Raw genomic sequence first — 25203 nt, 5'->3', positions numbered from 1 at the left:
TTATTTTTGACGGCTGTTCAGCCATGTTTACTACAGTATTGTTCCCATCTACAGTTATCAGCACAGCTTGTTGAGTTCTTTTTTAACAGCGTCATAGATATTTTCACCACTGGTTTATTTTTCTGCTCGTTCACTCAGAGGATGTTTAAGCAGCATTATCAAAAAAACTTAGAGCACATCCTGACATACGTACTGTACATACGATACATACATACAAACCAAAGCACACATACTCATACACACACGTCCTAGTATAGCGCCACGCTGGTATATACAGATATATAGAATGAGTAAAAAAAAATCTATTTTCACTTTTTACATCTTAATATAAGAGTCATACCAAAGACATGGCCACCGAGTGAGTAAACAATAGATAAATAGATATAAAACAAATACAAAAATAAACATAAATACTTGCATCAATTAATAAAAGATGATATGAGTTTTTAAACTCACTGTTTACTTTTTAACATGATTTGTTCAAGTCGATATATATTCAGCGCACCACTTTTTACTGTTATTTTACCTCGACGACAAAGGACTGGTTCATTACCCAATCGGAGAAAGCGAAGCCTCGCCCTCGGCCCGCGATTGGGTGGTCGATGCATTATCTGTACATTAGCCTACCGTGTTCGACGTGACGTAATCGTTTTTGACACAGAGTCGTTTTTCAGCACCATTAACATCGCAGTGACCGTCACCACTGTACCAACACCCACACGCTCAGGTAGGACACAACACTGTCAGGATAAGAAAGCCAAGTTTTTTTTCTTTTGGCCAATATTAATTTGAAAATTCTTTTCCTGATCGATGATTTTTCCATTTCTAACCACCGGAGTTAAAATGACTTCCCTGCAGAGGAGACACACGTATGTCCAAAGTGAGCTTATATGGATATTTTTGCCCTTGGTGTCTTCATTAGAAATACGACCACAAACCTTGTGAGGTCAGAGTAATTATACACGAGCTTTTAACAGTACATGCGTGTACATGATGGCCACCCCGTGTATCCGGTGATCCTTCAGAGATTGTTCATCAGAGAGTAACGCAACCCATTTGCAAGATGTAATCGGACACATGACAGTATGGGAAGTAAAGCATGACTCTATTCTGCGCTTTATCCAGCCTCGATCTTACTGTCTACTATTTAATCCCGGCAGACACAAAGTGTCACAGCTGCTTATCTACGTCTTAAAGAGCAAGTACACAGTACAAACTGCTCTTTGTGTTTTGCTTTTCTCATCGTCCTAAAGTGCACAAGGCCGGAAATGCGTCTCCTGGAGTCCCTTCAGCTCCGCAGAGTATACACATGCATCATCAGCGTAAAGATTCATAACTGGATACTGCGACAACAAACACATTTCTGTCGGCCCTGGACGGCAGCGGGAGGGAAATGCGTGAATTCTGAAGACTTAACGACTCAAAAACAGTAAACAACACAGCGCTCCAGTCGACGGTAAATGTTTTTCTCCTATCGTCCATGAGGGTGGAGACGGTGAACAGCTTCGCACATGATCAACGGCTTCCTCTGGATGAAACGCTGGCTGTTAAGTAGACACATATTCTCAGTTTTTACACTATAAACATTTTGATGGTGATTTTTGATGTGGATGGAACGGTCTGTACCAGCTTTAAAAGACCTGGAAGGGAAGTGCCGAAAGATGTTGCTTATCCTGCTTTGTAAACGAATCGAGCAGTTTAATGTGAGTTTTACTGTGCCATAGCCTTTAGTTTTTTGTGCTCGTGTAAGTCAACCATGAACTGGTGACTCCCTGAACATCGGCCTCTTCTAAATGCTTGTTGGGATGAAAGCTGCTAAGGTTAAAGAAGCAGTTTAACGGGTGTCCTGGTAGCTCACGTGGCAGAGCTTGTGCACCATGTACTAAGGCTGAATCCTTACAGCTGCAGCCTGGGTTTGGTTCGATTCGACCCACTCCATTTGCTGCATGCATCCCTCCTTTCCTGTCTCTCTTCAGCTGTTACTGTCCAATAAAGGTAAAAAAATCCTGAAAAATAATCTAAAACAACAAAAAACAAACAGTTTAAGCATATCACGATCTTGGAGCCTTTATCACCGTACAGTATCTCAAATACATCTTCAAACGTGTTTCGATGAACATGCGTTTCGGGATGAGTCAGGATCACATGGGAATGTAATGTTTTCTTAGAGTGCATCGCTAAAAACGCTAACACCTGCTGCCTTTATCTAAAACAATCACAACACTGGTCTAAATGTTCCTGGGATTGACTTTAAGAAGTCCTACGTCATAACGAATCAGATCACCTTAAATGCACAGACTAACCCTAAAGGCTTTGAAAGAAAAAACGTGTCTTTGAAAAGGGCTTCAAAGACAGACTGCTGAAGAGAAATCTGTTGTGTAATATGAGAGAGGACAGAAGTTAGCTTTGATGCTAGTGTGTTTTTCATTTTTTTACTGTTCTTCTTTCAGGTACTGTTGCTGATCATGCCGGACTGTGTCAGCATCTAGCTGCTGCTAATTGATAGTAACACTCCTTCACACCTGGGAGCTGCTGCGTTTAAACTTCGACCTCTGAAGCTGCTCACTGATCAGCTCCTCTGAATTTGTTCCTGTTGTGGCTCCTCGCTTCGGGGCATCACAACAGCAGTTTGAAGGAGCAAAGCGGATTTCTCACCAGCTCTGACCGTTTAATATTTTCTACTGATGATGCCACTTATCTGTCCAAAGCTGAATCGGCACATTTCTACTTCGAATCAAAGGCCTGTACATGGTTTCATTTTGTAAACAACGCCGCCTTTCAAAGAGTCCAAACCCTCCAACACCCGCCAACATCCTATATGTAGCTATTGTTAAATAGCTAGTCTGCAAAAACATCATGGTCCTTTGCATCTTTGAGCATTTGTTATCAACTTGCCTTTGCTTTGCATGTATTGTTACATGTATGAACCACTTGCTGGATGTTTTCTCGTGTTTCTAAATTCCAACAACTCATTCTGGGATGTTTTGAGGTCTGCTGACATGATTAAAAGACATTTCCCATCAGCAAGCACCAAACACTGGAAAACGTTTTCATAGGATGATGAGGCTGCTCATGATGCCCTTCATACCCCTGCATGGTATGCATTCCAAGAAAAGTGGACAACGTTTAGACTCTTACGAGTAAATGAGGCTTCTTCACTCAAAAGTCATTCATCACCTAACTACAGCTTATTATAATAGCTTATATCTGACTTCTTGTATTTATTCGACTGTACATCACAGGCCTGTTTGTGGTGAGTTACAGCATGCCGCATGGTGGTAGCCATCGCAGAAGTCGTCCACCTTACATCCAGTCCTGATTGGTTTTTCCTTTCTCAGGTTGGCGGTGACAGTGCAGCTGGGATGTAAACAGCAGGACTTTTGTTATGGCTGCTTTTGTATCACACGTGGATGGGTGACTGCCATCACTTGTATCTCAGGCCTACATTTCATAAACCATCTGGACTTCAACTGTGAGAGTTGTGAGCCTACATTTCATGGGTTCTTGTGTTCTCATGAGACTGGAGCCCAAAATACGAGACCGCTTTCTCCTTAGACTCCACAGACAGAATGCTTAAAGGACAGTTAGCAAAGTTTGTGAGGGACATGCAACCTTTTGGAGGTATGACCATGTCAAATCTCTTTCCCAGCTCAAACACAACCAGTTACGGTGGGTATACTCTGCAAAGTCACTGCATTTCTGACAATGTGAACCATACTCAGTTAGTAAATGAATTAGTGATTTGGAGGCAAAGGGAAATATAGACATTTTGGTTAAAACCGGACTAAATGTAGCTGAAAAGTGAGACAACTAAAATTATTGTTAAATTCACATTTTTTTTTTTTAAAGCATATTTCATCCTGTAGTTTTATCCTGGCTCACTTACATATATGCTGAAATACACTCATTTAAGTGCTGTTTAAACAACATATCTAACCTATTATTATACGTAACATAGATTTCTAAACAGAACGAGACATCACTTTTCAACCAAATTTAAGCTAATTTTAACCTAGATGTGCGGGTGTCTTTTGACCTGCAAATCACTAAAGCAATAGTTATTAGATGATGAGTCCTTATTTTTTTTCAGCATCTAATTTGCTACCAAACCAAAATGATTGCATGTCCTGTGCAGACTCTGGCAACCTGTCTGTTAACGTTCGCGGGTAAGTCTCTGTTGAGTCTCTGGGGTCCGAGGCTCAAGCTCATGCAGCAGACTGTTCTCAATTATCTCAAACTCTGCAACTTCATTGCTCTCAAATCCTTTTACTTCTTGTTCTAACCGTGCAGGATGAAACTAGATCTAACACTCCTTGGTCCCAGGATGAGAGATTAAATTTCTCACCTCCAAGCTTTTAGAAAAGATGAAGATTATCCCAGTTCAGTGGTACTCCATTTACTTCCCATGGCTCATTCATGCTACTTACTCCCGGACAGCAGCCTAAGGGGAGAGCCTTGGTCCTAGATTGCGCTTTACATTTTACAATCAAGTTTTGACAACCTTGATTTCTTAAAGGAGTTGTCTGACACTCCGTGTCTCCTTTCCATGCTTCTCCTGGCGTAGGTAGTCCTGGGATGAGAACTGCTCTCAGGCTGAGCCTTGGTCCCAGACTGCACTTTTAAGTTTAAGAGCCCCTGTTGGCTTAGACAGTCGTCTCATATTCTAATACCTCTTTGCTGCCCATCATGCTACTCCTGTACTGTATCCTGGGGCTGACGGCCGATGTGGTCTCCAGAAGCAGAATGGTCTTGCGGAGACGCCGATCGATAAAGTGTGCATCCCAGGCCGGGTATCGCTTCCTTGGGAGGTCAATCCGGATCACGGGGCCCTCTTGCGCACGGGACGAGGAGGAGGTCCTGTGAAGGAGTGCAGGAGAGGAAGAAGGGGAGGGACGTACCTGGAAGACAGGCAGGCAACTGTCCCTGTCCCTGTCCCTGTCCCTGTCTCTGTCTCGCTCCCCGGGAACCGGCTCTCCCGTGTCTTTAGTCCTGGGGAGAGTCCTTGGAGGGCTGGTAATGACCATGTCTGTTTGGGACCCTTGGGATGGGGTGAGACAAGCATCAATCACTCCTGCCACCCCTCCTGCACCCACCACGCCCTCATCCACACACCCTCCCCACTGCGAGCCAAGAACAGGCCCGTCAGGGTGCAGCCAGCAGTAGTACACCAACATGAAGAAGGTTCCCAGGGCAAAGCTGCAGGCTACCAAGCACACCACCACCAGGGCGTAGGAGTCGGAGGTGTGCGGGCCACGGTAGGTGTACCAGGCGGCCGTCAGTGCCACATTCTCAGCCAGCGTCACAGAGTAGTAGACAGTCATACGGAAGCGGCTGGGGCCCTCCTTGACATTGAACCAGCAGAAGATGTAGATGATGCCCACCACCATGTTGTAGATGATTTCCTCCCATTTGGACATGCAGAAGTCAGTCTCACCTTGGATGATCCAGAAGGTCATGACACACCTGAAAGACAGTAATAAATACTGTTTGTAAGAGTACATCACCTGAATTCTGTGATGACCAGTAATAATATGGAGTAAGGTGGACAACTTTCAAACGACTTAACAATAATGACTGATGACTGATTTCTTTGTAGTGACACTGACATGCATTTTATTATTTCTGCAGCATTACAACCGCCATCATTCATGTTATTACTACAGCTAAAACTTCTTGCACTGTAAATATAACTAGTAAAACAGCAGTGGACAATGATGCCACCACAATGACGAAGCTAAGAAAAGACAACCAGAAGGCTTTGTCACTGCAGCTCACAGGTATTTCAATTAAAGTCAAATGGGCTTCATGTGTAACCTTGAATGAAGTCCTGGTGATGCAATGGTGTCATCGGTTTTTGGTCCAGACTCCGACAGAAGAGGACCAGACTTTCATGAAAATCTTGATGGACATTCATGATTCACAGAGGTTGATTCAGAATGATGGCCAAATTTTCAAAATCTACTAAGCAGATTGACATGAAATTCAGTGAACATGCTCAAGCTCTTCAGGGGAGGTGATGTACATTGTATGTCTTGTTCATTACGCCTACAGAGGTTTGCTTGGGGACATATTTAGCTGTCACTATAAATTATGAGGCCTCTTGGAGTGGAGAAAAATGTTCATGACACCACACTAAGTTGTCTTTGACTACAAGTTGACAGGATGTCACATATGGACACTGAAGCAAGGGTACAGTGCAATTTGTACTGTATTACCTTTTAAAACACCTTCACAATTTAAGTGAGATAAGCATGAAACGATATTGTGAGTAACGTCATACAATGCGTGTCTGGTGCTTTAAATCAATAATCTGGATATAAAAGGATCAAAGTTAAATTTATAACACTTTGCACAAGACATTGATATTGAATCTCTGCTCACAGAAGACAACACTCTTTCAGCAGCATTTTCATAAATCTATAAATAATCACAATGAATGGGGAGGAAATGTATAAATTAGCTACTACTAAGTGTTCCTCCTTGAGGGAAAGAACCTGCAAAGCGCAGAGAAAGCTGTTTCGTTTTAACCCCAGCATTGTGATTTAATGCAGTTAATGAGCGAGAATGAGCTGATTAAAAGGCTCATGGTTACAGAGGTATATTTACAATGCTCATTTACTATTTACTACACAAAGCTATTCACTGAGATACATTGCTGTTTATAGTATTATGCAGGAAAATACATTGTGTAGCTTTCTTAAGGCTGTAATTTCAGAGACAACTGAATAATTTATCATCTGTTTCTGTGGGGGAACCTGCTGCTGAGCTACAAGATGACTGATACAATATTTGTTTTAATGTTAATGCAGCCAGGCGATGGTTGGATGATAAATCTACACTTGTACTACACATTCAAAGAATGTTCTGGTTATTAGGGCTGAAAGGACCTGGAGCTTTTTCCTGATAATTACTGAAAAGCACATCATAACTTTCTAAAGTGTCATTCTAAGCTTCTCTCTTTGAACCCAGACTCTTCAGGTCACATGTGGCGCACCAGTGGCTGACGATGAATATGCCAAAGTAGAGCTGGAAGACGGAGGCAAAGAGGGCAAAGGCCACGGTCCTCGCCCCGATGGTGAAGAAGTGCCACAGCATCTGGGTGATCACGGCCTTGTAGGACATGGGCAGCTTGTCGTCGCGGGAGTCCCGCAGAACCTTCTGGTAGGAGGCAATCATCCAGGCCAGAGAGACCAGGGAGGCAGAGGCCGAGAGACCTGGAGAGACAGATGAAGGAGAGAGAGAGAGAGAAAAAAAATGAGCGGCCGGGAAGGAACTGACAAAAACAGCAAGAGAATAATGAAGGGAAGAAAGAAACTGTGATAACTGGCATAATTCAGCCCAAGCTAATTTTATTTACACAGCACCAAAGTTATCTCATAACACTTTTCATATAGAGGAGCTCTAGACCACACTCTTTAATTTACAGAGACCCGACGACTGCCCTATGAGCAAGCACTTGGCGACGACAGTGATGAAAAGCTTCCTTTTAACAGACAGAAACCTTGAACAGAACCAGGCTCTGGGTGGGCGGCCATCTGCCTCGACCGGTTGGGTTTAGAGAGAGAGGGAGATAAAGAAAGAGAGACGATGATGATGGTGATATAATTAGAAATATGACTAATAAGAAAAAGATTACATGATAGTATATAATAACAACAACAATAACAATAATAATAAGTATACATTGATATAATATATCAATGTTGCTTATTATATTATAATATATTCATATGTGACAGTATGCATATGATAACAATCCGCTGTTGTAATAATAATAATAATAATAATAATAATAATAATAATAATAATAATAATAATAATATAAATATGGACACAAGGACTCTGGGGATGAAGCCAAGTCAGTAACACGTGTTAAAGGGATATGAACGAGCACCGATGGAGAAGGAGAGGAGGACAGAGGAGCTCAGTGTATCATGGGATGTCCCCCATCAGTCAAGCCTATAGCAGCATAACTAGGGGCTGGTCCAAGGCAAGCCTGAGCCAGCCCGAACTGTAAGCTCTATCAAGAAGGAAAGCTTTAAGCCTAGTGTGGAAGGTGTTCTGGAGCCCAGCCTCCTCACAGCTGAGGAGCTTCATAGCTGAGGGCTTTAGGAAGCACAAGTAAGCCTGGATTAGATCTAACAAGATCTACCTTGTTTGAGACATGTGTGCATATAACTTACTTTTTGAGAGGAGGTTTAATCACCAATACTTTATAGACTCTGTTACATAGCCTGTTGATAAAGGCAGGTCAAGCATATCCAGTAAAGAAGTGCCAATTAAAAATAAAACTTCTTCAAGCTGGGATGGGGTCTAAGAGACAGGTTGATGGTTTAGATGAAGAGATCCATGAAATTAGCTGGTGAAGGTTGATGGGAGAAAAGCAGTCTAAATATACAGCAGGTTGAACAGCTGTTTCTAAGGTTCCTGTGTTTGAAGATAAATTGGTACCAGCTGAAGGCAGGAGGTGATGAATTTTGTCGCTAATAATTAGAATTTTATCATTAAAGAAGCTTGTGAAGTCATTACTACTGAGTGCTATAGGAATACATGGTTCAATGCAGCTCTGACTCTCTGTCAGCCTGGCCACAGTGCTGAAAAGAAACCTGGGGTTGTTCTTGTTTTCCTCTATTAACGATGAGTAATAGCATGCCCTGGCACTGCAGAGGGCCTTCCTATATGTTTTATTATTATGTACGATTTTATATCTCTATCAAAAAAAATTCCACCATTTCTTCTTTAAGTTTTCATAGTGTTTTAATGTGCAGGGTTGGGGGAGTGAACTTCCTTTGTTTCATTATCTTCTTTTTTAGAGGGGCAATAGAGTCGAGTGTCATACGCCGTGAACCTGCAGCACCAGATGAGCCACCTGAGAGGGACTAAAGTTAGCATAGGAGTCCTCTGTTAACTGAGACATGGCATTAAATTAAATGTAAATGGAATCACCTCCATAAATTCAGCTACAGCACTATCAGATAGACTTAGTGTAGGAAGTTTTACCCAGTGGCGGGACGTCTGGTAATAGAAATTGAAACATTATTAAATGACGGCCCGATAAAAGAGGATTCTGTGAAGAGACTATTAAATGTTCAATTTCATTGGCATATGTCAGAACAAGGTCGAGGGTGTGGTTAAAACAGTGAGCGGAGGTTCATGTACACTCTGACAGAAGTCTAATAATGAGATGAATGCAGCACTAAGGTTGTCATTATCAACAATACAATAATTACTTTATCTGTTTTAAGGACGAAACAGATAAGATAGATAACAATTCAGAACCTGGACCAGGAGTGCGATACTCTATAACAAATAGAACTGGTGTTTTCAAATGAATCATAACTGAGTTTAAGTTTAGAGTTGGTTAATAGGATTGAACAAAAATTGAATGTATCTTCCCATCTTATTTCAGATGTATTGGCATCAATGTGCTGTATGTGTTGGCCAGTGAGTAACAAGAATGTGCATTGCAGAAAAACCAACAACATGTTAAGGTAGAGCATGTAAGTTCCAGCCAGCAAAACAAACCATGTCCTTTTCCAAGTTTTTTCTTGTAGCTCATTCAAAAAGACCAGAACCAGTTTTGACTGAAGTCAAACGACCATTAGCTCGCACTGTGAGGCCCGCGACGAGCTGCCCTGAGCGCAGTTTAACACATTAAACATTTGTGTGTGTTAATCATGCAGTCTTGTCTCAAATTAGCCATGAGTCACGCTGAGAAGGCATTAAAATTTGAGCAGAGAAAGAGCTGCACCGACTTCTTAAGAGCTTAACATGACTTACAATGTCGGCATGAAGGGAATTTGGTGCATTACAGAAAATAACTTTTTCTTATTGGTAGTTGCAAGTAGTTTGTAGTAGTCTCAAAAATGAAAATCAGTGGCAAAAGCAACTGATTCCAATGGTCCTCCTGAGGGCAACCAATGACCCTTCAGATGCTGAGCTGTGCTCTGTCCTATTACTGGAGATGATGGACCACTGCACTCTTATTGACAGCTGTGCCAGGCTATCGACACCTGCGAAGCCCCAGGTGTTAGCCCCTTAAGCAAACAGTTACATTGCCACACTTTGCCAAAACTACAATTTCCCCTCCAAAATATTGCCTCCATTATGAACATATGGATGAACAGTGAAGAAGATTATCCTGGAGGAAAACTTTGAGCAGTTTCTCTGAATGTTTTCATACCTACAACATCCTTCAAGTGATATATTTAGTTTACAAGTCAGACCAGTGACATCAGAGGCTTTCTGGAAACCACAGCAGCGATACGAGGAATGGACCCAAAACAAGGGGGATTATGGGTAGAAAGAGACAGATGCAATTTGTTATGTTTGGCAAACCCAGCAAATCCCAGCATTTGGAGGAACTGGAACCAGCAAATGTTTGGGATTTGTACTTAACAGATGACTTGAGCGATTAATTGGCAGCACTGATAGTTGCTTCATTTGATTGATTGGCTGATGGATTAATCAATGCGATGTGGGCTGTGTGGGAGAGTCTGTATTGTATAAGTGCCCAGATTTAAAAACGTGAATGCCTATTAACAGACGGTGGCTTGCCAAAATTGACAGAAATGTGTGTGTATGCTCTGATACTTGTATCTGTGCGAGGACATAAGGTTTTTAGGCCTTGACAGAGAGAAGAGGAGTAAGAACATTTTATCTGCTCTTCAGGTCTTCAACGGGCTGCTTGAGATGTACAACATGGTTGAAGGGTTAATGTTAGCATTATGTTCAGGTTAAGGCACCGCTGCCATGCCACACTGAGCTGTTACCGTCTCCCTTCATAGAATCTGACGGTGGACCAGCTGAAATGATGCATGAGTGTAGCGCGATATTTCTGCAACAGCATGCCCACAGCAGCAGAGTGTGGCCCTCCAACGGTTTTAAACTACTTATAACTGCGTAAAGAAGAGTACGATCTGATCTGAAAGATTACAATAAATACCTCATAGGCACTGCAACACAGCAGAGCAACATGTGGGCGTTCTGACATTTCACATTAAAATAAATCAATCAAATTAACGTGTATCTATGATCTTGTAGTTAAAAGGATAGTTAGTAGTTAATTCAGTGGCAGTTAATATACCCTCCACCTGCAAACCCTGCAGAACCAACAAAGCATCCCACTTTAAATCTCCTCAGAAAACATGGCTCGCAGGCACGTAAATCTGTTTACACAGTCACACTGTGGGGACTCGGCCTCCTTCTGGGAGAAAAAATGAAAGTCCCCAAAATGCAGATGATTAAATTTTAGTGTGAAGACTTGAAGACTAAGATTAGGAGGTCAAAGTTAGGGTCAGGGGGTCAAAGTTAGGGTCAGGGGGTCAAAGTTAGGGTCAGGCAAGTAGTGGTTATCGTTACAGTAAGTCTCCAGGAAGTGAATGTAATTCAATGCAATGTCCTCGGAAGTGATGGAAATACAATTGTGGGGTGTGTGTGTGTGTGTGTGTGTGTGTGTGTGTGTGTGTGTGTGTGTGTGTGTGTGAGAGAGAGAGAGAGAGAGCGAGAGCGAGAGAGAGAGAGAGAGAGAGAGAGAGAGAGAGAGAGAGAGAGTATGTTTTGTTTTATTCATCAAAGGCCAATCTGCTTCTTGTAAGAGGTGCATGAATAAAGCATAGAGTCTCCTACTGATATCTGCCCTACACACACACACACACACACACACACACACACACACACACACACACACACACACACACACTTCATTAAACCTTTCTCGCTCTCTCTCTGTAGAAGCCTTTGTAACAATCAGAATTTACGATGATAAAATCTCATAAAACAAAGTCCAATAAAAGAGACAAACACCAGTTTTCTTAACGGATAATTCAGTCAATTTACAACTTTGGTCTTATTTTTCTAATTTCATTATTTATAACAACGCTGTCCTCAGAAAAGTTTACTGTTGAATTGTGCAAACATGGTGACATCACTGTAGAGAAATCCCACTGCTTCACCTTTGACCTTCTGAGTCTGCTACACTTGTGTACACACAGTTATCCAAGCCAGGTTATCGATCTGATTTAATTCTATTGATACTGTGTTCTGTATTTCCACAATTACGTTGATGAGAAAAGTTTTATTAAATCAATCAAAGGCCACGTGACCATCAAAGCGATGTGTCACGCTCTCCACAGTGAGGCAGGAGCTGCATCTCGCTCACCCTGCAGAGGGAGGACGGTGTTTCCGTGGATCATGATGCTGAGCTGGAGGACCAGCTGCGGGGCGGACTTCAGGAAGGCCTCCAGGAGGCGGAGCATGGTGATGTCAGCGCTCTCAAACATCAGCCGCCAGTGGAAGTGGCGGCGGGGCCCATTGCCGTGCCAACGGCTCTGGGCGCCCAGGTAGAGGGCGTGGATGTACCTGAGGGCGAGAAACAGAGATGGGTTTAGAGTTGTGATGCTTAATCGTCTGTTTGCTCGCTTCGATTTTTGTATGACGACATCTTGCTTGGTGTCTGTATACCAACAATGTCCCCATTAGTTTGATAATCCACAGCAAGAATCTCAGATAAGCAGATAAATCAAACTGAAACTGAAGCTGTTTGTCGTTTGGTTGAACTGGCCCTTTAAAAGAACTGCAAAGTCTAGAGCTAAACTATTAAGAAAAGACGTTTTTCAAATGCAACAATTTGACAGCAAAACATCATTTTCTAGGACGTTAAAGAATGTATTTTTCTCTTTGGGCTCCTCATTTTCCAGAGACGTTGCATGTTAACACTTCCATAAAAAATAGTGTATTTTATTGCACATATTTAAAAGTAAAACGCAGCAGGAGGCTTTTTGTTTACACTGAGGTGTTTGGATATGATGATGGCGGCGCAGCTGTATCAACAGTGTTAAAAATGCTCAGTTTTATTTGTGTATTTTAAAGCAGCATTTTCATTTCAGGAACTCAGCTGGTGTAAACACAAACAGGTACAAAAGTACAAAAACATAAATGACATCTTCCAGGAGAAAACGCTGCTCTCCTGGGAGGAGAAGACACCACAGACACCACGTCGAGTTTCTCCAGGGAAGCGTCGTCACCCTCACCTGTCACTGTTCGACTCTGATGTGCTTTTATTTTGTTGTGATGTGCTTTTATTTTGCTGTTTTTTTGTGTGTGTCAGTGATGGTGTTGGTCGCCAGGCTGCAGCGGGTCAACTGGTACACGATGGAGAGTTTTTATGACAAATATTGATGCGAGGGGAGGAGGGGCAGGGCTGCTCTTTCACCTGCCGGTGCAGCGTGAGGTCTGCATTCAGACGACAGCGCTGTCAGAGAGGAACGAGGCTGGAGCTGGTCTGAAAACACGAGGTAAGTTTCTGGAAAACAGCAGAGTCACAAGGCAGGAGTTGTGTTACGCTGACGGTGAACAAGCAACAGTCGCGTGAAGCAGATTTGTGATCAGTTTTTCCTTGTGTTACAAACGTTACCACAAAGTAAAGACCCTTAGAGCATTTGTGCATTTAGGTGGCCGGTCTGGGTTAAATGGAAGTGTATCTGCTTCCTTTGACTAGTGGTTCCCAACATGGGTGTTTGGACCCCATAATGGGTCCCTGAGGGGCCACAGGATCCCTGCAAAATACCACTCATTTGTACTTGTAACTCAGTTCTTATAACAAATAAAAATCAATCAGTGCAGTGAGAATCTTTCTACTTTATTTCAGCGTAAACCAGTTTGTTTCAGGTGTTTTCCAGTTATCTGCATTATGTCCTTGAAACAAGCTGATTTCTCTGGAAAACGATGGAGCTGTTTAACAGACCTGCAAGAAAACCACAGTATTTTTTTCAATCTTTTTTCATATTTGTTTTTTTTTCTTGTCGAATACTGAAGTCAGGATTACAAAAAATCCTTCAAATTAAACAATCTGAGAAGGAGAATCGCTCGTAACCGCAGAGGTAATCTGTGACGAGCGGTCGCCAAGCAGGCATCGCCTCATTTCAGGGGGTCACTCCTCAGACGGATGACTTAAAAATGAGGCTGAAATGCATCTGGTGTTAGTGTGTCTGGGAGGACAGATGCATCATGGGAGGAGAGGACGGCAGACAGCTGTAGTTGTACAGCAGGACAGACAGGTTGTGCAGGAGAAATGAGGCTTGCTAGAGGAAAAGTGAGATGACACTCACTTCCTGCGCTTCTGCATCCCCAAGCAGATTTTAAATAGAGGAATAAAAATAACCCACAACACACACACACACACACACACACACACACACACACACACACACACACACGTCAGCATATATGATGATGTTCAAGCCTGCAAAATACAGACACATGTGCATATAGTTGATACACACACTCCACGCACCACAATCCTGCATACCCAAACACACATACAAAATGTCTCGCATGCACATTCTCTCTGTCTCTCTGTCTCTCTCTCTCTGTCTCTCTCACACACACACACACACACACACGCACAAAGTGACAGACAGGCAGGAAGGCCAACGAGGCAGCCTGGAAATCTGTAGCTCTGCAAATAATTTGCTGTCCAAGCACTGCCGGCACTCCTCCATTCAATCCCTCTGTCTGTCTGTCTGTCTGTCTGTCTGTCTGTCTGTCTGTCTGTCTCTGTGTCTCCACCTCTCTGCTTGTCCGTCTCTGTTTTTTGTCCATAAGCCTTTTATATCTAATCTCTACATTTATTCGTCCTTTCTCACAGTCTCACTCTTTTCTGTAGTTGTTTTTCTTTATTTGATTTTTTTAATGGAAACGTTGGGTCAGTGTTTCCACCACATTGAAGTAACTCTTTAATGGATGACGAACAGACTGTCACGTTAACTTCAAGATAAATTATACTCCCGTAATTTCATGTGGCGCCATCATCTGGTCAAAGTTCGCTCAGTTTAAGACCAAATACGTGCAGAACTAATGACATTCCCATCAGCCTCAGCTGTACTTTGTGTGCAAACGTGCGAACAGGTGACAGTAAGGTGGTGAGAACGTCCTCGTGTTAGCGTTCAGCGTCACCATAAGCATCGCAGTGTGCTAATGTTAGCATTTAGCTGAAAGCATCACTTAGTACAGCCTCGCAGAGCTGCTAGCATGGCTGACGTCTGGTTCCCGTTTCTTTGCCTCATCATCGTCCTCATCATCCTCTCTTTTCTGTTTCTCTGTTTCCTGAAACTTGAACACAGCGACAGACTGGACCCTGGTTGACCTTCCTCCTTTTTAACAATCATATCTGTGTGTTCTCCCTTCACCCTTCTTTCTGTATCCTTGTTTCTTTCAGTTCTCACTATTTATCTGTTTTCTCTCACTTTTCTTCTTTCTTACTTGTCCCGTATCTCTTTCATCCTCGACCTCTCTCTCAGTCTTTTCTCTCCATTTATCTTCATCGCTCTCTTTTTGTCTCTTTTTCTGCCTCCCTTGCTTCGCTTGTTATCTCTCATTTTGTTTCTCTCTCAATCCAATTTCATGCGGCTATTGTCTCTCTCTCTCATTTCTTTCTTCCTCTGTCTCTCTCCATCCAATTTATTTTGTTCTTCCCTCAGGCGTTCTCTCTGCCTCGAGCTTCCAATCTATCAAATCTATATGAATCCTCTCCTCCTCCTCCTCCTCCTACCTCCATCACTCCTCCCCTGTATTCTTTCTGCTCCTCTTCATCCTCTTCCCTCTCTCCTCCCACTGGTCCTCCTCTCCCTTCCTCTCCTCTCGGCCAAAAACTCGACTATCTACAAGGCCACACTTGGACCGCTGAGACCCTGAGCATTTGTGAAAAGAGCTTGTGTGTGTGTGTGTGTGCGTGTGTGTGTGTAGTCTTAGAGAAATGCTGCCAAGTGTGATGGTGAGCCACCAATGAACCCAAGGAGAGAGACTCGCACACGGAGAAATTAAACTGTTACACACACTTCGTTTGAACCTCCTTTAAACGAATATTACGGGTCAGCGGAGGAGACGCAGCGACCGGCAGCAAAGAGGAGGCAGAGGTCTTAATTTAACAGTCACCAGAAGCAGCAGCGGCGCGTTTAACACGAGTGCAGACCAATTAAGACGCTGTTGTGATTATCGTGTCCCCAAAATGAAACAGGGTTATTTCAGAGAAGAAGAAGAAATACATTTACCCAAGTACTTCAGAGCAAATGCAGCTTCAAACAGAGGGAAGGAAATACTGTGCTGTTCACTCCACTACAACTACCTGACAGCTTTAGTTACCTCACACGACGCACAGCTGGTTTGACTATTCGATTAACTGATTCACGGATAATTCATTAATTATTTTTAGGTACCAACATTTCATGGTTCCAGTTTAAGAAGGGAAAGGAAATCTGAGTGCTCCAGAGTTCAAGGACATTTCAGACATCACCTGTAGGCCAACCTTTCATATTTAAATATAACCACAGATAAGTCGTCCTCTAGCTGTACGTGTTCAAAAGTTATTCTGTTGTTGTGACTGTTCACAGACTGAGACTTACATTAGAATGATGTTTCCGTTTTTACACTTGTGATCATTATTCTAATAATTATTGTCACTGCTATGGCATCAATTCACAGGCCGCAAATTTCACATCACTACGGCTCATTGACTTGAAATAGATCAGCAGACGCACATTCAGGACACACTGAGAGGCAAAAAACAAAGGTCAGGAAACAGATTTTAGAGTCAGCAGTAATTAATGATTTGTTTACCTGAAGGAACAAATGAGACTAATAATAACTGTGATGAGAATAGAAGTGGATTTTTGGCACGAGGAGGATGTTTTAACGTTAAATCACTCAATCATTTCCCAGTGACTGATTTTATATCTCTCTCTGCTCTTAAGACTAATGATAATGTATGTTTTCTGATGTTCAACCCAACGTGTCATCCACAGTGACATCACTGATGTGAAGTCAGACCATTATTGTAAATCCTCCATCAACGAGCGAGAGCAGGGGAGGGAAACAGAGCGGGGGGGGAGGGCAAAACAAGCGTTTATTAATAACTCGACCCTGCAGTTGATCAAAGGCTCTGCTGGAGTCCTGACCCGCCCCCTCGTCAGTCTCCATGGCGATAAATTGGTACCAGCACCAGGCTTTTAACGAGCCGCTGATCTATTAGCTTGACTCACGCACTCGCACTGCAAACTTCGATATATCCTGCAAGTCTTTCAGCCGAGAGAGAGAGAGAGAGAGAGAGAGAGAGCGAGAGAGAGAGACAAAGAGAGAGAGAGAGAGAGAGAGAGAGAGAGATAGAGACAAAGGGAGAGAGAGAGAGAGAGAGAGAGAGAGAGAGAGAGAAAGAGAGAGAGAGAGAGAGAGAGAGAGAGAGAGAGACAAAGGGAGAGAGAGAGAGAGAGAGAGAGAGAGAGAGAGACAAAGAGAGAGAGAGAGAGAGAGAGAGACAAAGAGAGAGAGAGAGAGAGAGAGAGATAGAGACAAAGGGAGAGAGAGAGAGAGAGAGAGAGAGAGAGAGAGAGAGAGAGAGAGAGAGAAAGAGAGAGAGAGAGAGAGAGAGAGAGCTCTTTAACCTTCATCACTTGTCTGAGAGACTCTCAACCTGCCCATTATCACGCCAGCAATCAGTGGCATTTATTCCCTGTGTGTGTGTGAACATACATACATGTACACACTCCACGATCAAATGTCTCTTATGAAACACGCAGCGCCCGTCCTCACTCCTGATTGGCTGAGGCACACACAGGCAGTGTGTGTTTGGCCACGTTCTCGGCCGTTTGACTTCCTTCCCTCAGAGCGTGGCCTCACACCGGCAGCTCGCTCTGGGTTGTATCGTGCTACGTTCAGGCTCCTGCACCTGAAGTCACGATGATCCGCTTCGAGCGGCACGAGGTGAAATCTCCTTTGAGGAAAAATATAACGGCTTAATGCGTATTATGGATGAAGGAGAGCCCAGATGATGAAGTACAACACGTTAGGATGAGAGTCAAGGGGTGAAAGGAAGGCAGAACGGAGGAATGAAGGGATGAGGGTCTACCTGTCCGTAATACAGGCAGACCCTCACACAACCTCGCTTAAACTCAAACTATCCCTTTCACCCCCTACATTAAATGAGCTCTGCTAATGTCCCAAATCATCAATCTTAAGTGGCCAATCAGGATGCAGCTTGGAGGTGGGAGGTTGAGAATTCAGGGGTGCATGCTGGGTGGTTTCTGTCAATCAAAGGATCATTGATGAGTGGTGGAAAGGAACAGACCGAGCGTTTAGCAGATGTCTTTTTCACAGTGCTAAATATAAAAAACAAAAAAGAGCAGTGGAGTCGGTAAATTTCCAAGATCTCCAACTTCACAAGCAACCAGAGCCAAAGACACAAAACAGGATACAAAACAGAAGGACGGAGCCAAAGCCACAGTCTGTCATGAGGTCAATCCACGTCAGGTGAGTTCAGGTCTCTTCATACAGTTTGAACCTGGGGATAAAAATGTGTCTTATTGACAACAAAATGACTTATTACATAATGTATTTTAAATATTTCAAATACACAAATACAAGCTGTAAAATATTGTGTAACACCGTAAAGTCTTATTTTTTAGACCCAGTAAAATACAAATTAGAAAATACTCTAAAGTAATTCCATGTAAAACTACGTTTAGTTGAAATTCTGCCCATCTCTGCCTGTACTGCATATACTTGTAAGTGTAAAGTGTGTAACGTGGTGTTGGGACACACTCCTGTAGGGAGTACTCGTGTACGCTGAACAGCAGAGCTGATGATCTACACGTATGCATGAAGTGTAAATGAAGAGCAAATTTGAGCTAGAGAGACAGTTTATGTTCATTTAAGTTGCACGTCGTCTCCCCTGTGAGCCTCTGTGCTCTGAACACACCAAGAGCTGTGAGCATGACAACAACAGTTTAATTCACTTAAATCAAGCTAATTCACAATGTGTTAATTAGCGTTACTTGAACTTGCTCGCAGCATCACGTTGCCGTTCTCGTTTATTTATTTTTACCGGTGAACTGTCAGACAGCGCCGTGCGTTTTAAAATGCAGTGGTGATATGGAGCCGCGCAGGCATACGTTACTGTGTCAGCATCGCGGCAGAGCACGAGCAGTTTCCCCCCAGCAGAGATGAAAAGCACCCTGCAGTGGGTGGATGGAGGTTAGAACAGTCAACCTCCTGCTAGTCTGTGAATAATGCAGCTGTCAAAAAGCTCAAAATTAAACACATTGAATACACACAGGACAGCCCTGGGCTCTGCAGCGCAACACACACACACACACACACACACACACACACACACACACACACACTGGCAGATATCTCTGCACACTGCATACACACAAGCAGAAAACACACATTGTTTACATGCAGGCAGACACACACACACACACGGCCAACTATAATCCGATAGAGGCACATTCACACATGGAGAACAAACACACACATACAGTATTAAAAAACGTTTTAATTCTTCCTTTGAATCCCCAAATCAATGAATATTTTTCATTTAGTATTCAAACTTTATTTTCCAAAATTAGGATCAGGATTTTATGCATCTTTAATTTTAATGTTAATTAATTTAATGGCCTTTTCACCTGCTGCGTTACCGCTGCTGCTCGTTACACTGAAGGAATATTAGAATATTTGTGTAATTTCAGTAAGAAATATCAAAACTCACTTGACATAATTTTCTGCATCATCGTTTGTTTACAGGTCTGCTACTGTGAACAAAAATGCGTTGAGCCTTTTTTGTGGCTCAGAGAGGAAGCTGTGTGACATAAGTGATGTAACTTGAGGCAAATCGGGGCTACATTAGCTCCTGTTAGCTTACCACACCCGAATCTCTGACACGTTTATCGGCGGTTGATTTTGATTTTGTTGGCAGTGTCATTGTGGGTAATGTAGGAACCAAGTCAGGACAAGGAAGAAACCTGTGCAGAATAAAAAGACGGTGACATCCCTGATTCTGCTGCATCGTTTTTATTTGTTTGAAAAAATGCATTTTGGAGAACTCAGCAATCCTGTAATTACCACTAGTGGCCACAGAGGTCACTGTTGTGCAACAGATGGCTACAGATGCAACATGAGGTCAGAAAGTGCTGCTGATGTGGACCTGTGGAAGCTGTGGAAGAGCAGAGAAATAAAATCACCTCCTCACAGGGTCTGACAGGTCCTGGAGGGTCTCAGCCACATTTTGCATCAATATCAAGAGTTCAGACTGATGTGGAGCCAAGGAGGGCTACAAAAACTGATATCCAGATCAGAGGGTCCTCTGGTTTTTCAGGGATTTAGATCTGCACATAGATCTGTATACTGAGTCTGTGGAGTGAGTGAGGCTGAGCCACTAACACTGAGTGAGTGTTTGTATGGAAGCCCACACAGAGCAGAAATAATGTCTCCTCTCTGTCTGCGTAGAGCTCAGCTGTCAACACCGACCTACTTAGACCGCCACACTGAGAAACCCAGCACCGAGAGAGGAGGATGGGAGATTACGGGAGAGCGTAAGGGAAGGAGGGAAAGAAAATGAGAGGAAAAAGCAGAGAATGCCGAGGGAAAGAAAAACAGAGACAGGAGAAGAATAAGAACCAAGCCGGAAAAGAAAAGGAAGAGGGAGATGATGTGTGAGTACGACGGGAGGAGAGAACGAGAGAGGAGGCGAGGGGTGAAAGACGGAAAGATGCAAAAGGAGACGGAGAAGATGAGGAAGAGTGAAAGAGACAGCGAGGAAGGACATGATGTTTGTGTGTATTTGAATGTGTGTGTATTGTGCATGCGTGTATGCGTGTATGTGTGTGTGTGCGCGCACAACAGAGGTGAACGACCATTGATCGTTGCTGCCAAAGCTGCCGAGCTGCTGATCAGATAAGATCACGCCGAGCGCTGAAGTGCTTAATTGGGAATTGTGTGTGTGTGTGTGTGTGTGTGTGTGTGTGTGTGTGTGTGCGTGTGTGAAGCGGATGATGTTATCACTTAACTCAAGGGCTCAAGTTTGATCTTTTATCTCTCTGCTCTCTCTCTCTCTCTTTCACACATCCGTCATTCAGGAGTTGCAAAACTCAGAGGCATCGTTCTGCTGTGTAACGACCTCAAGGAGAAAACGAGGAGGAAACGGGAGCAGAGAGGAGGAGACAGACACATAAAGGTGACGGGTAAAAGTAATCACGAGAGGCTAATGGGGAGGAAAGAAACAAGAATGTGGGAAGAAGGAAATAACTACAATTACCGCTAAACCAGCCAAGATGCAGTTTACTTCCATGTCTGTCCAGACTCATATAAAATACATGTAGTGAAGCACTTATTAAGTGTACTGAGTGTATTTTTTGGTGAAATGGAAGTTCTCACAGTTTCGACATGTGTGATTCAAGGGAATATTGTCCAGTTAGAAACACGTTGTCTTCACTCAGAGACTCAGAGGACTGATAGAGAGCTTCATCACATGGTGCAACGACAGTCACCTGAAGATCAATATCAGCTCAACCAATCAGCTTCTGCCGGACTACAACGCTTCAAGTTCAGTTCAACCCGACAGCACAGAAGATCTGAACAATCAGACAGTTTGAAGATCTGAGCGGATGTGAAACATGGTCACAGTCTGTCCTTCACGTCCTCAGTGTTATGATGTCACAGTGGAGCTGACCTTTGACCTTTTGGATATAAAATGTCATCACTTCATAGTTTTATCCTGTGAGACATTTGTGAGAAATGTTCTTAAAACGAGCACATGAAGTCTCGAGTTATGGTGAAAAATGTGTTTTTGAGGTGACCTTTGACCTCTGACTATCAAAATCAAATCACTTCATCCTCGAGTCAAAATGAGCGTTTGAGCCAAATTTGAAGAAATTCCCTCAAGGAGTTCATGAGATATCGCGTTCACGAGATGAGCTGGACGATATCCTGAAAACACGATGCCTCCGGCCAGCGTGGAGGCGTGAAAAGGAGAACAGAGGAGGAGGAGAGAGGAGGTGAAATGAAAGAAGAAGAGGAGGAAAATCTAAAACAAAGTGAGGAAGGAGAGAGAGAAAGAATCATTAGAATGGACAAAAAGAGAGAAAAGTTAAGGGAAAGGCAAGAAAAGATAAAAAGAAAAGAAGGTAGTGAAAGGAAGGAAGAAAGGAAAGGAAAGAAGGACGGAAATAAAAAGGGACAAAGCAGAGGGGGAAATAAGGAGAGAATGAACAAGAGGAAGAAACAAAGACAAAAGAGGAAAGAAAGAAAAAAACAAACTGAAAGAAGTAAAAATGGAGAGGAAGCAAAAGAAACTAAGCCAAAGGAAAGAAAAAGAAAGTACAGTGAAAGGAAAGGAAGAGGATGGGAAGTGGAAAAGAAAAGAATATCAGAGTGAATGAAATGAAAGGAAAAGGAAACAAGAAAAGGCAAAGAAGAAGGGGAAAGAAAAAAGAATAGGAAAAGAAAGAAATGGGAAAACGGAAAGGAATGTTGAAAGTTTAAAGAAAAGGAAATGGAAACAAAAAGGAAGAAAAGATACCAGGAAATCAGAGGCAGAACTGAAGAGTTAAGGAAGGAAACGCCTGGAAAGAGGACAAGAGAGACCAAAAAAGAAAAGATGAGGTCAGAAAGAAGGATGAAGAGGCAAAGCAAGGAGGATAGGGCAAGAAAAAAAAAGATAAAGAAAGAGGTGAGGAGGTGATAAAGAGGGGTGACGATGAGCAGAAGGGAGGGAAGGAGAGGAAAGAGGGAGAGGAGATTTATGGCGTGAAGAAAAGGTAATGAAGGGAGAGAAGAAAAGGTAATGGAGGGAGAGAGAAAAGAGGAATGGAGGAGGAGATGATCGGTGAGCTGCTGCCTTCGCTGATCAATCACTGTTTATGGAACAATCAGAGAGAGGGAGAGAGAGAGAGGGAGAGGAGGGAGAGGAGGGAGGAGGGATGAGAGGAGCAGATATTTATTTCACAGAGGGAGGAATAAATGACAATGGAGCAGCGAGAGAGAGAGAGAGAGAGAGAGAGAGAGAGAGAGAGAGAGAGAGAGAGAGAGAGAGACGGACGCCAGGAGGCAAATTCTTCATCTTTCCTTTTTTACAGTTCTCTTCGTCTCTTTCCCTCCTCTTCGTCGTGTATTCCTCTCTCTTTTGATTGGCCATCCCGTCTTCCTTCAGAACGCCAAGCATGATTCAGGTCGGTCTGGTGTTGCGTTCAATGTCGGCTGTTTTCCCTGAAAAACGAGCGCCGATCTGCAGGCTGATGGAGACCAGTTTAAAGACACGTCACCATGTCCCTGGACAACAATGGACGCTTCAGTTATCGTCCTCAGTGAACTCAGCAAAGGTTATCTAAGCCACGAACTCCAAAAAAAGACAGTTTATTAAATGTTTATGGACGGGGACACATCCTGGTCCCCCGGATTCCTCCGTACAGGCAGAAGTTAATCTGCTCTGCGGCTGTGGAGGATCTTCATGCTGTTTTCAGGACATCAGCTTCTGTGAGGGCTGCCGTGCACCATCACACACCAGGTGAGTTACAACAACACCACCCACACAGCTACGGCTGGAAGAGGACGAAGCGTTGAGGAGTGGAGACGGGGACGCAATTAAAGAGGCAAATTAGAGGGTTAACAAGGCGGCGATGGAGATTAAACGACTTTACGCTGAGGAGCTTCAACACCCGTTCTGTCTGGAGGGGCTTCAGGTGGATCAGCTGTGAACCAAAACCACTCGGTGAGATGAAGTCGCCGCCTTCGACTCCGACCTGGTTCACACCTGCCGTTCACGGGAGTTAATGAGCGGAGTGATCTCGGTGTGGAAGCACCACCGCACACGCTGATGCAGGTGCAAACAGGCTGAGTATCATCCCACCTCACCTGACTTCCTGTCTGACCCTCAGCGCCCGCTCCCCTCCAGGCTGCACGCTTTCCCTTCTGCACCTGTGCACCAACCGCTGCACCTCCAGCCATCCAGCTGCCGGACGACACCACCCTCATCGGGCTCACCTCCTGATGAGTCCCTCTGCAGGTGGGCGATTGACCGCCCGGTGAGCTGACGGAGGAGAGGAGGAGACGGTTGTGGATTTCAGAGAGAGCCGCCCACCTCCATCACCCTGAGGGGAGTCCTTCCCCTTCCTCTGTGCACCGTCATCATCCACCAGCTGCCTCACCAGGAAGGCACAGCAGAGGAGCTGCTTCCTGCTGCAGCCAAAGTCAGTGATGGTTCGCTTCTGCACCACCTCTGAGTCCATCCTCGCCTCCTCCATCAGTCTGCTGCTACACCGAGGACGCCGAGGACTCCAGGAGGTGAGCAGTAAAGACTGTCTGACTCCTCCAACCTGGACCAACCAAACCTTGCGGTCCATAAAGACCGAAACGTCACGAGACCAGAAGACCCGAGACCCCCACAGACCGCCAGAGACCCCCACAGACCGCCAGAGACCCCCACAGACACCACACGTTACACCAACACTGACGTATGACTTGACGTGTTACATTAACATAAATCTGATTTTATTTACGCATCGTTTTTTTTTTATTTAAAAGTATATTTTACACTTTTTATTTTCTTTTCTTTCTCAGGTGATGATGATGATGATGATGATGATGATGATGATGATTTTGATGATTCTTGGCTTGTGCAGCACTTGTTCCAGTTACTTTGAACATTTTAAGCAGACATTTGCAAACATGAACATGATGAGAGGCTGATTATTATGATAATTATAATTTTATTTTGCATCTTTTTTATTGTTTATTTGTTCTTTTCTTCCTCTCCTCCTGCAGTCGTAAAGTAAATTTCCTCCACGTGGGATCAGTAAAGTCTTATCTTATCTTAACATCAGGCATTTTTCTTTTCTTCCTTTGTTTGTTTGTTTCTTTCTGTTCAACACCGCAATTCTGAGATGTAGCTGTAGTGGAATAAGGCACTCCTCTACTCCTCTCTCTCCTCCTCCTCCTCCTCCTCCTCCTCCTCTTCCTTGCTACATCTCCACAGATTTTGAAGGTCATTACTTTCAGAACATTTAATCACAGTAGGAAGTTGAGTTTGTGCTCGGCCTCCTGTGGCTGAGGGTCAGCCCGAGAAATTTCACAAGTCATTCTGGGTTTGCAGGAGATGAAATAACTGCTGCTCCCGTTCCGCTCGCCCGGCCTTCGTCTGCAGCTCGCCGGGCAGAGCAAGGCACCGGCGCCGCTCCGGCTGACGGTTCAACTCCTGCTGCGGCTCCACGAGGTTGATTAAAAACACCTTTTTTTCTATTGAATTGCGTTTATCAAAATGCTGATTGTACAAACTGCCTCACATGAAAAGAGCAGGAATGGAACAAAAGAAATTAAATTAATCTCACAAGGGCCCAAAAGAATTAAAAAGATAAAACATTAAGAGGGAGGAGAAAA

The 25203-nt window shown here is 43.6% G+C and overlaps 1 protein-coding gene across 1 annotated transcript in view; it reads right to left on the bottom strand.

Moving 5' to 3' along the window:
- Positions 1 to 25203, bottom strand: part of LOC143326662 (XK-related protein 7-like) — a 63441-nt gene continuing 38238 nt past the window's right edge. The window contains exons 2-4 of the mRNA XM_076740435.1: positions 12161 to 12360; positions 6995 to 7214; positions 1 to 5463 (exon numbers count right to left, since the gene is read on the bottom strand). Coding sequence (XP_076596550.1) covers positions 4644 to 5463; positions 6995 to 7214; positions 12161 to 12360 — 1240 coding nt within the window. The 3' untranslated portion in view covers positions 1 to 4643. The remainder of the gene's footprint in view (positions 5464 to 6994; positions 7215 to 12160; positions 12361 to 25203) is intronic.

The sequence above is a fragment of the Chaetodon auriga genome, chromosome 10 (assembly GCF_051107435.1).
Source record: "Chaetodon auriga isolate fChaAug3 chromosome 10, fChaAug3.hap1, whole genome shotgun sequence".
Taxonomy (NCBI): domain Eukaryota; kingdom Metazoa; phylum Chordata; class Actinopteri; order Chaetodontiformes; family Chaetodontidae; genus Chaetodon; species Chaetodon auriga.
Note: the sequence above shows the minus strand (reverse complement) of the source record. Positions and strands in the feature narration are given on the sequence as shown.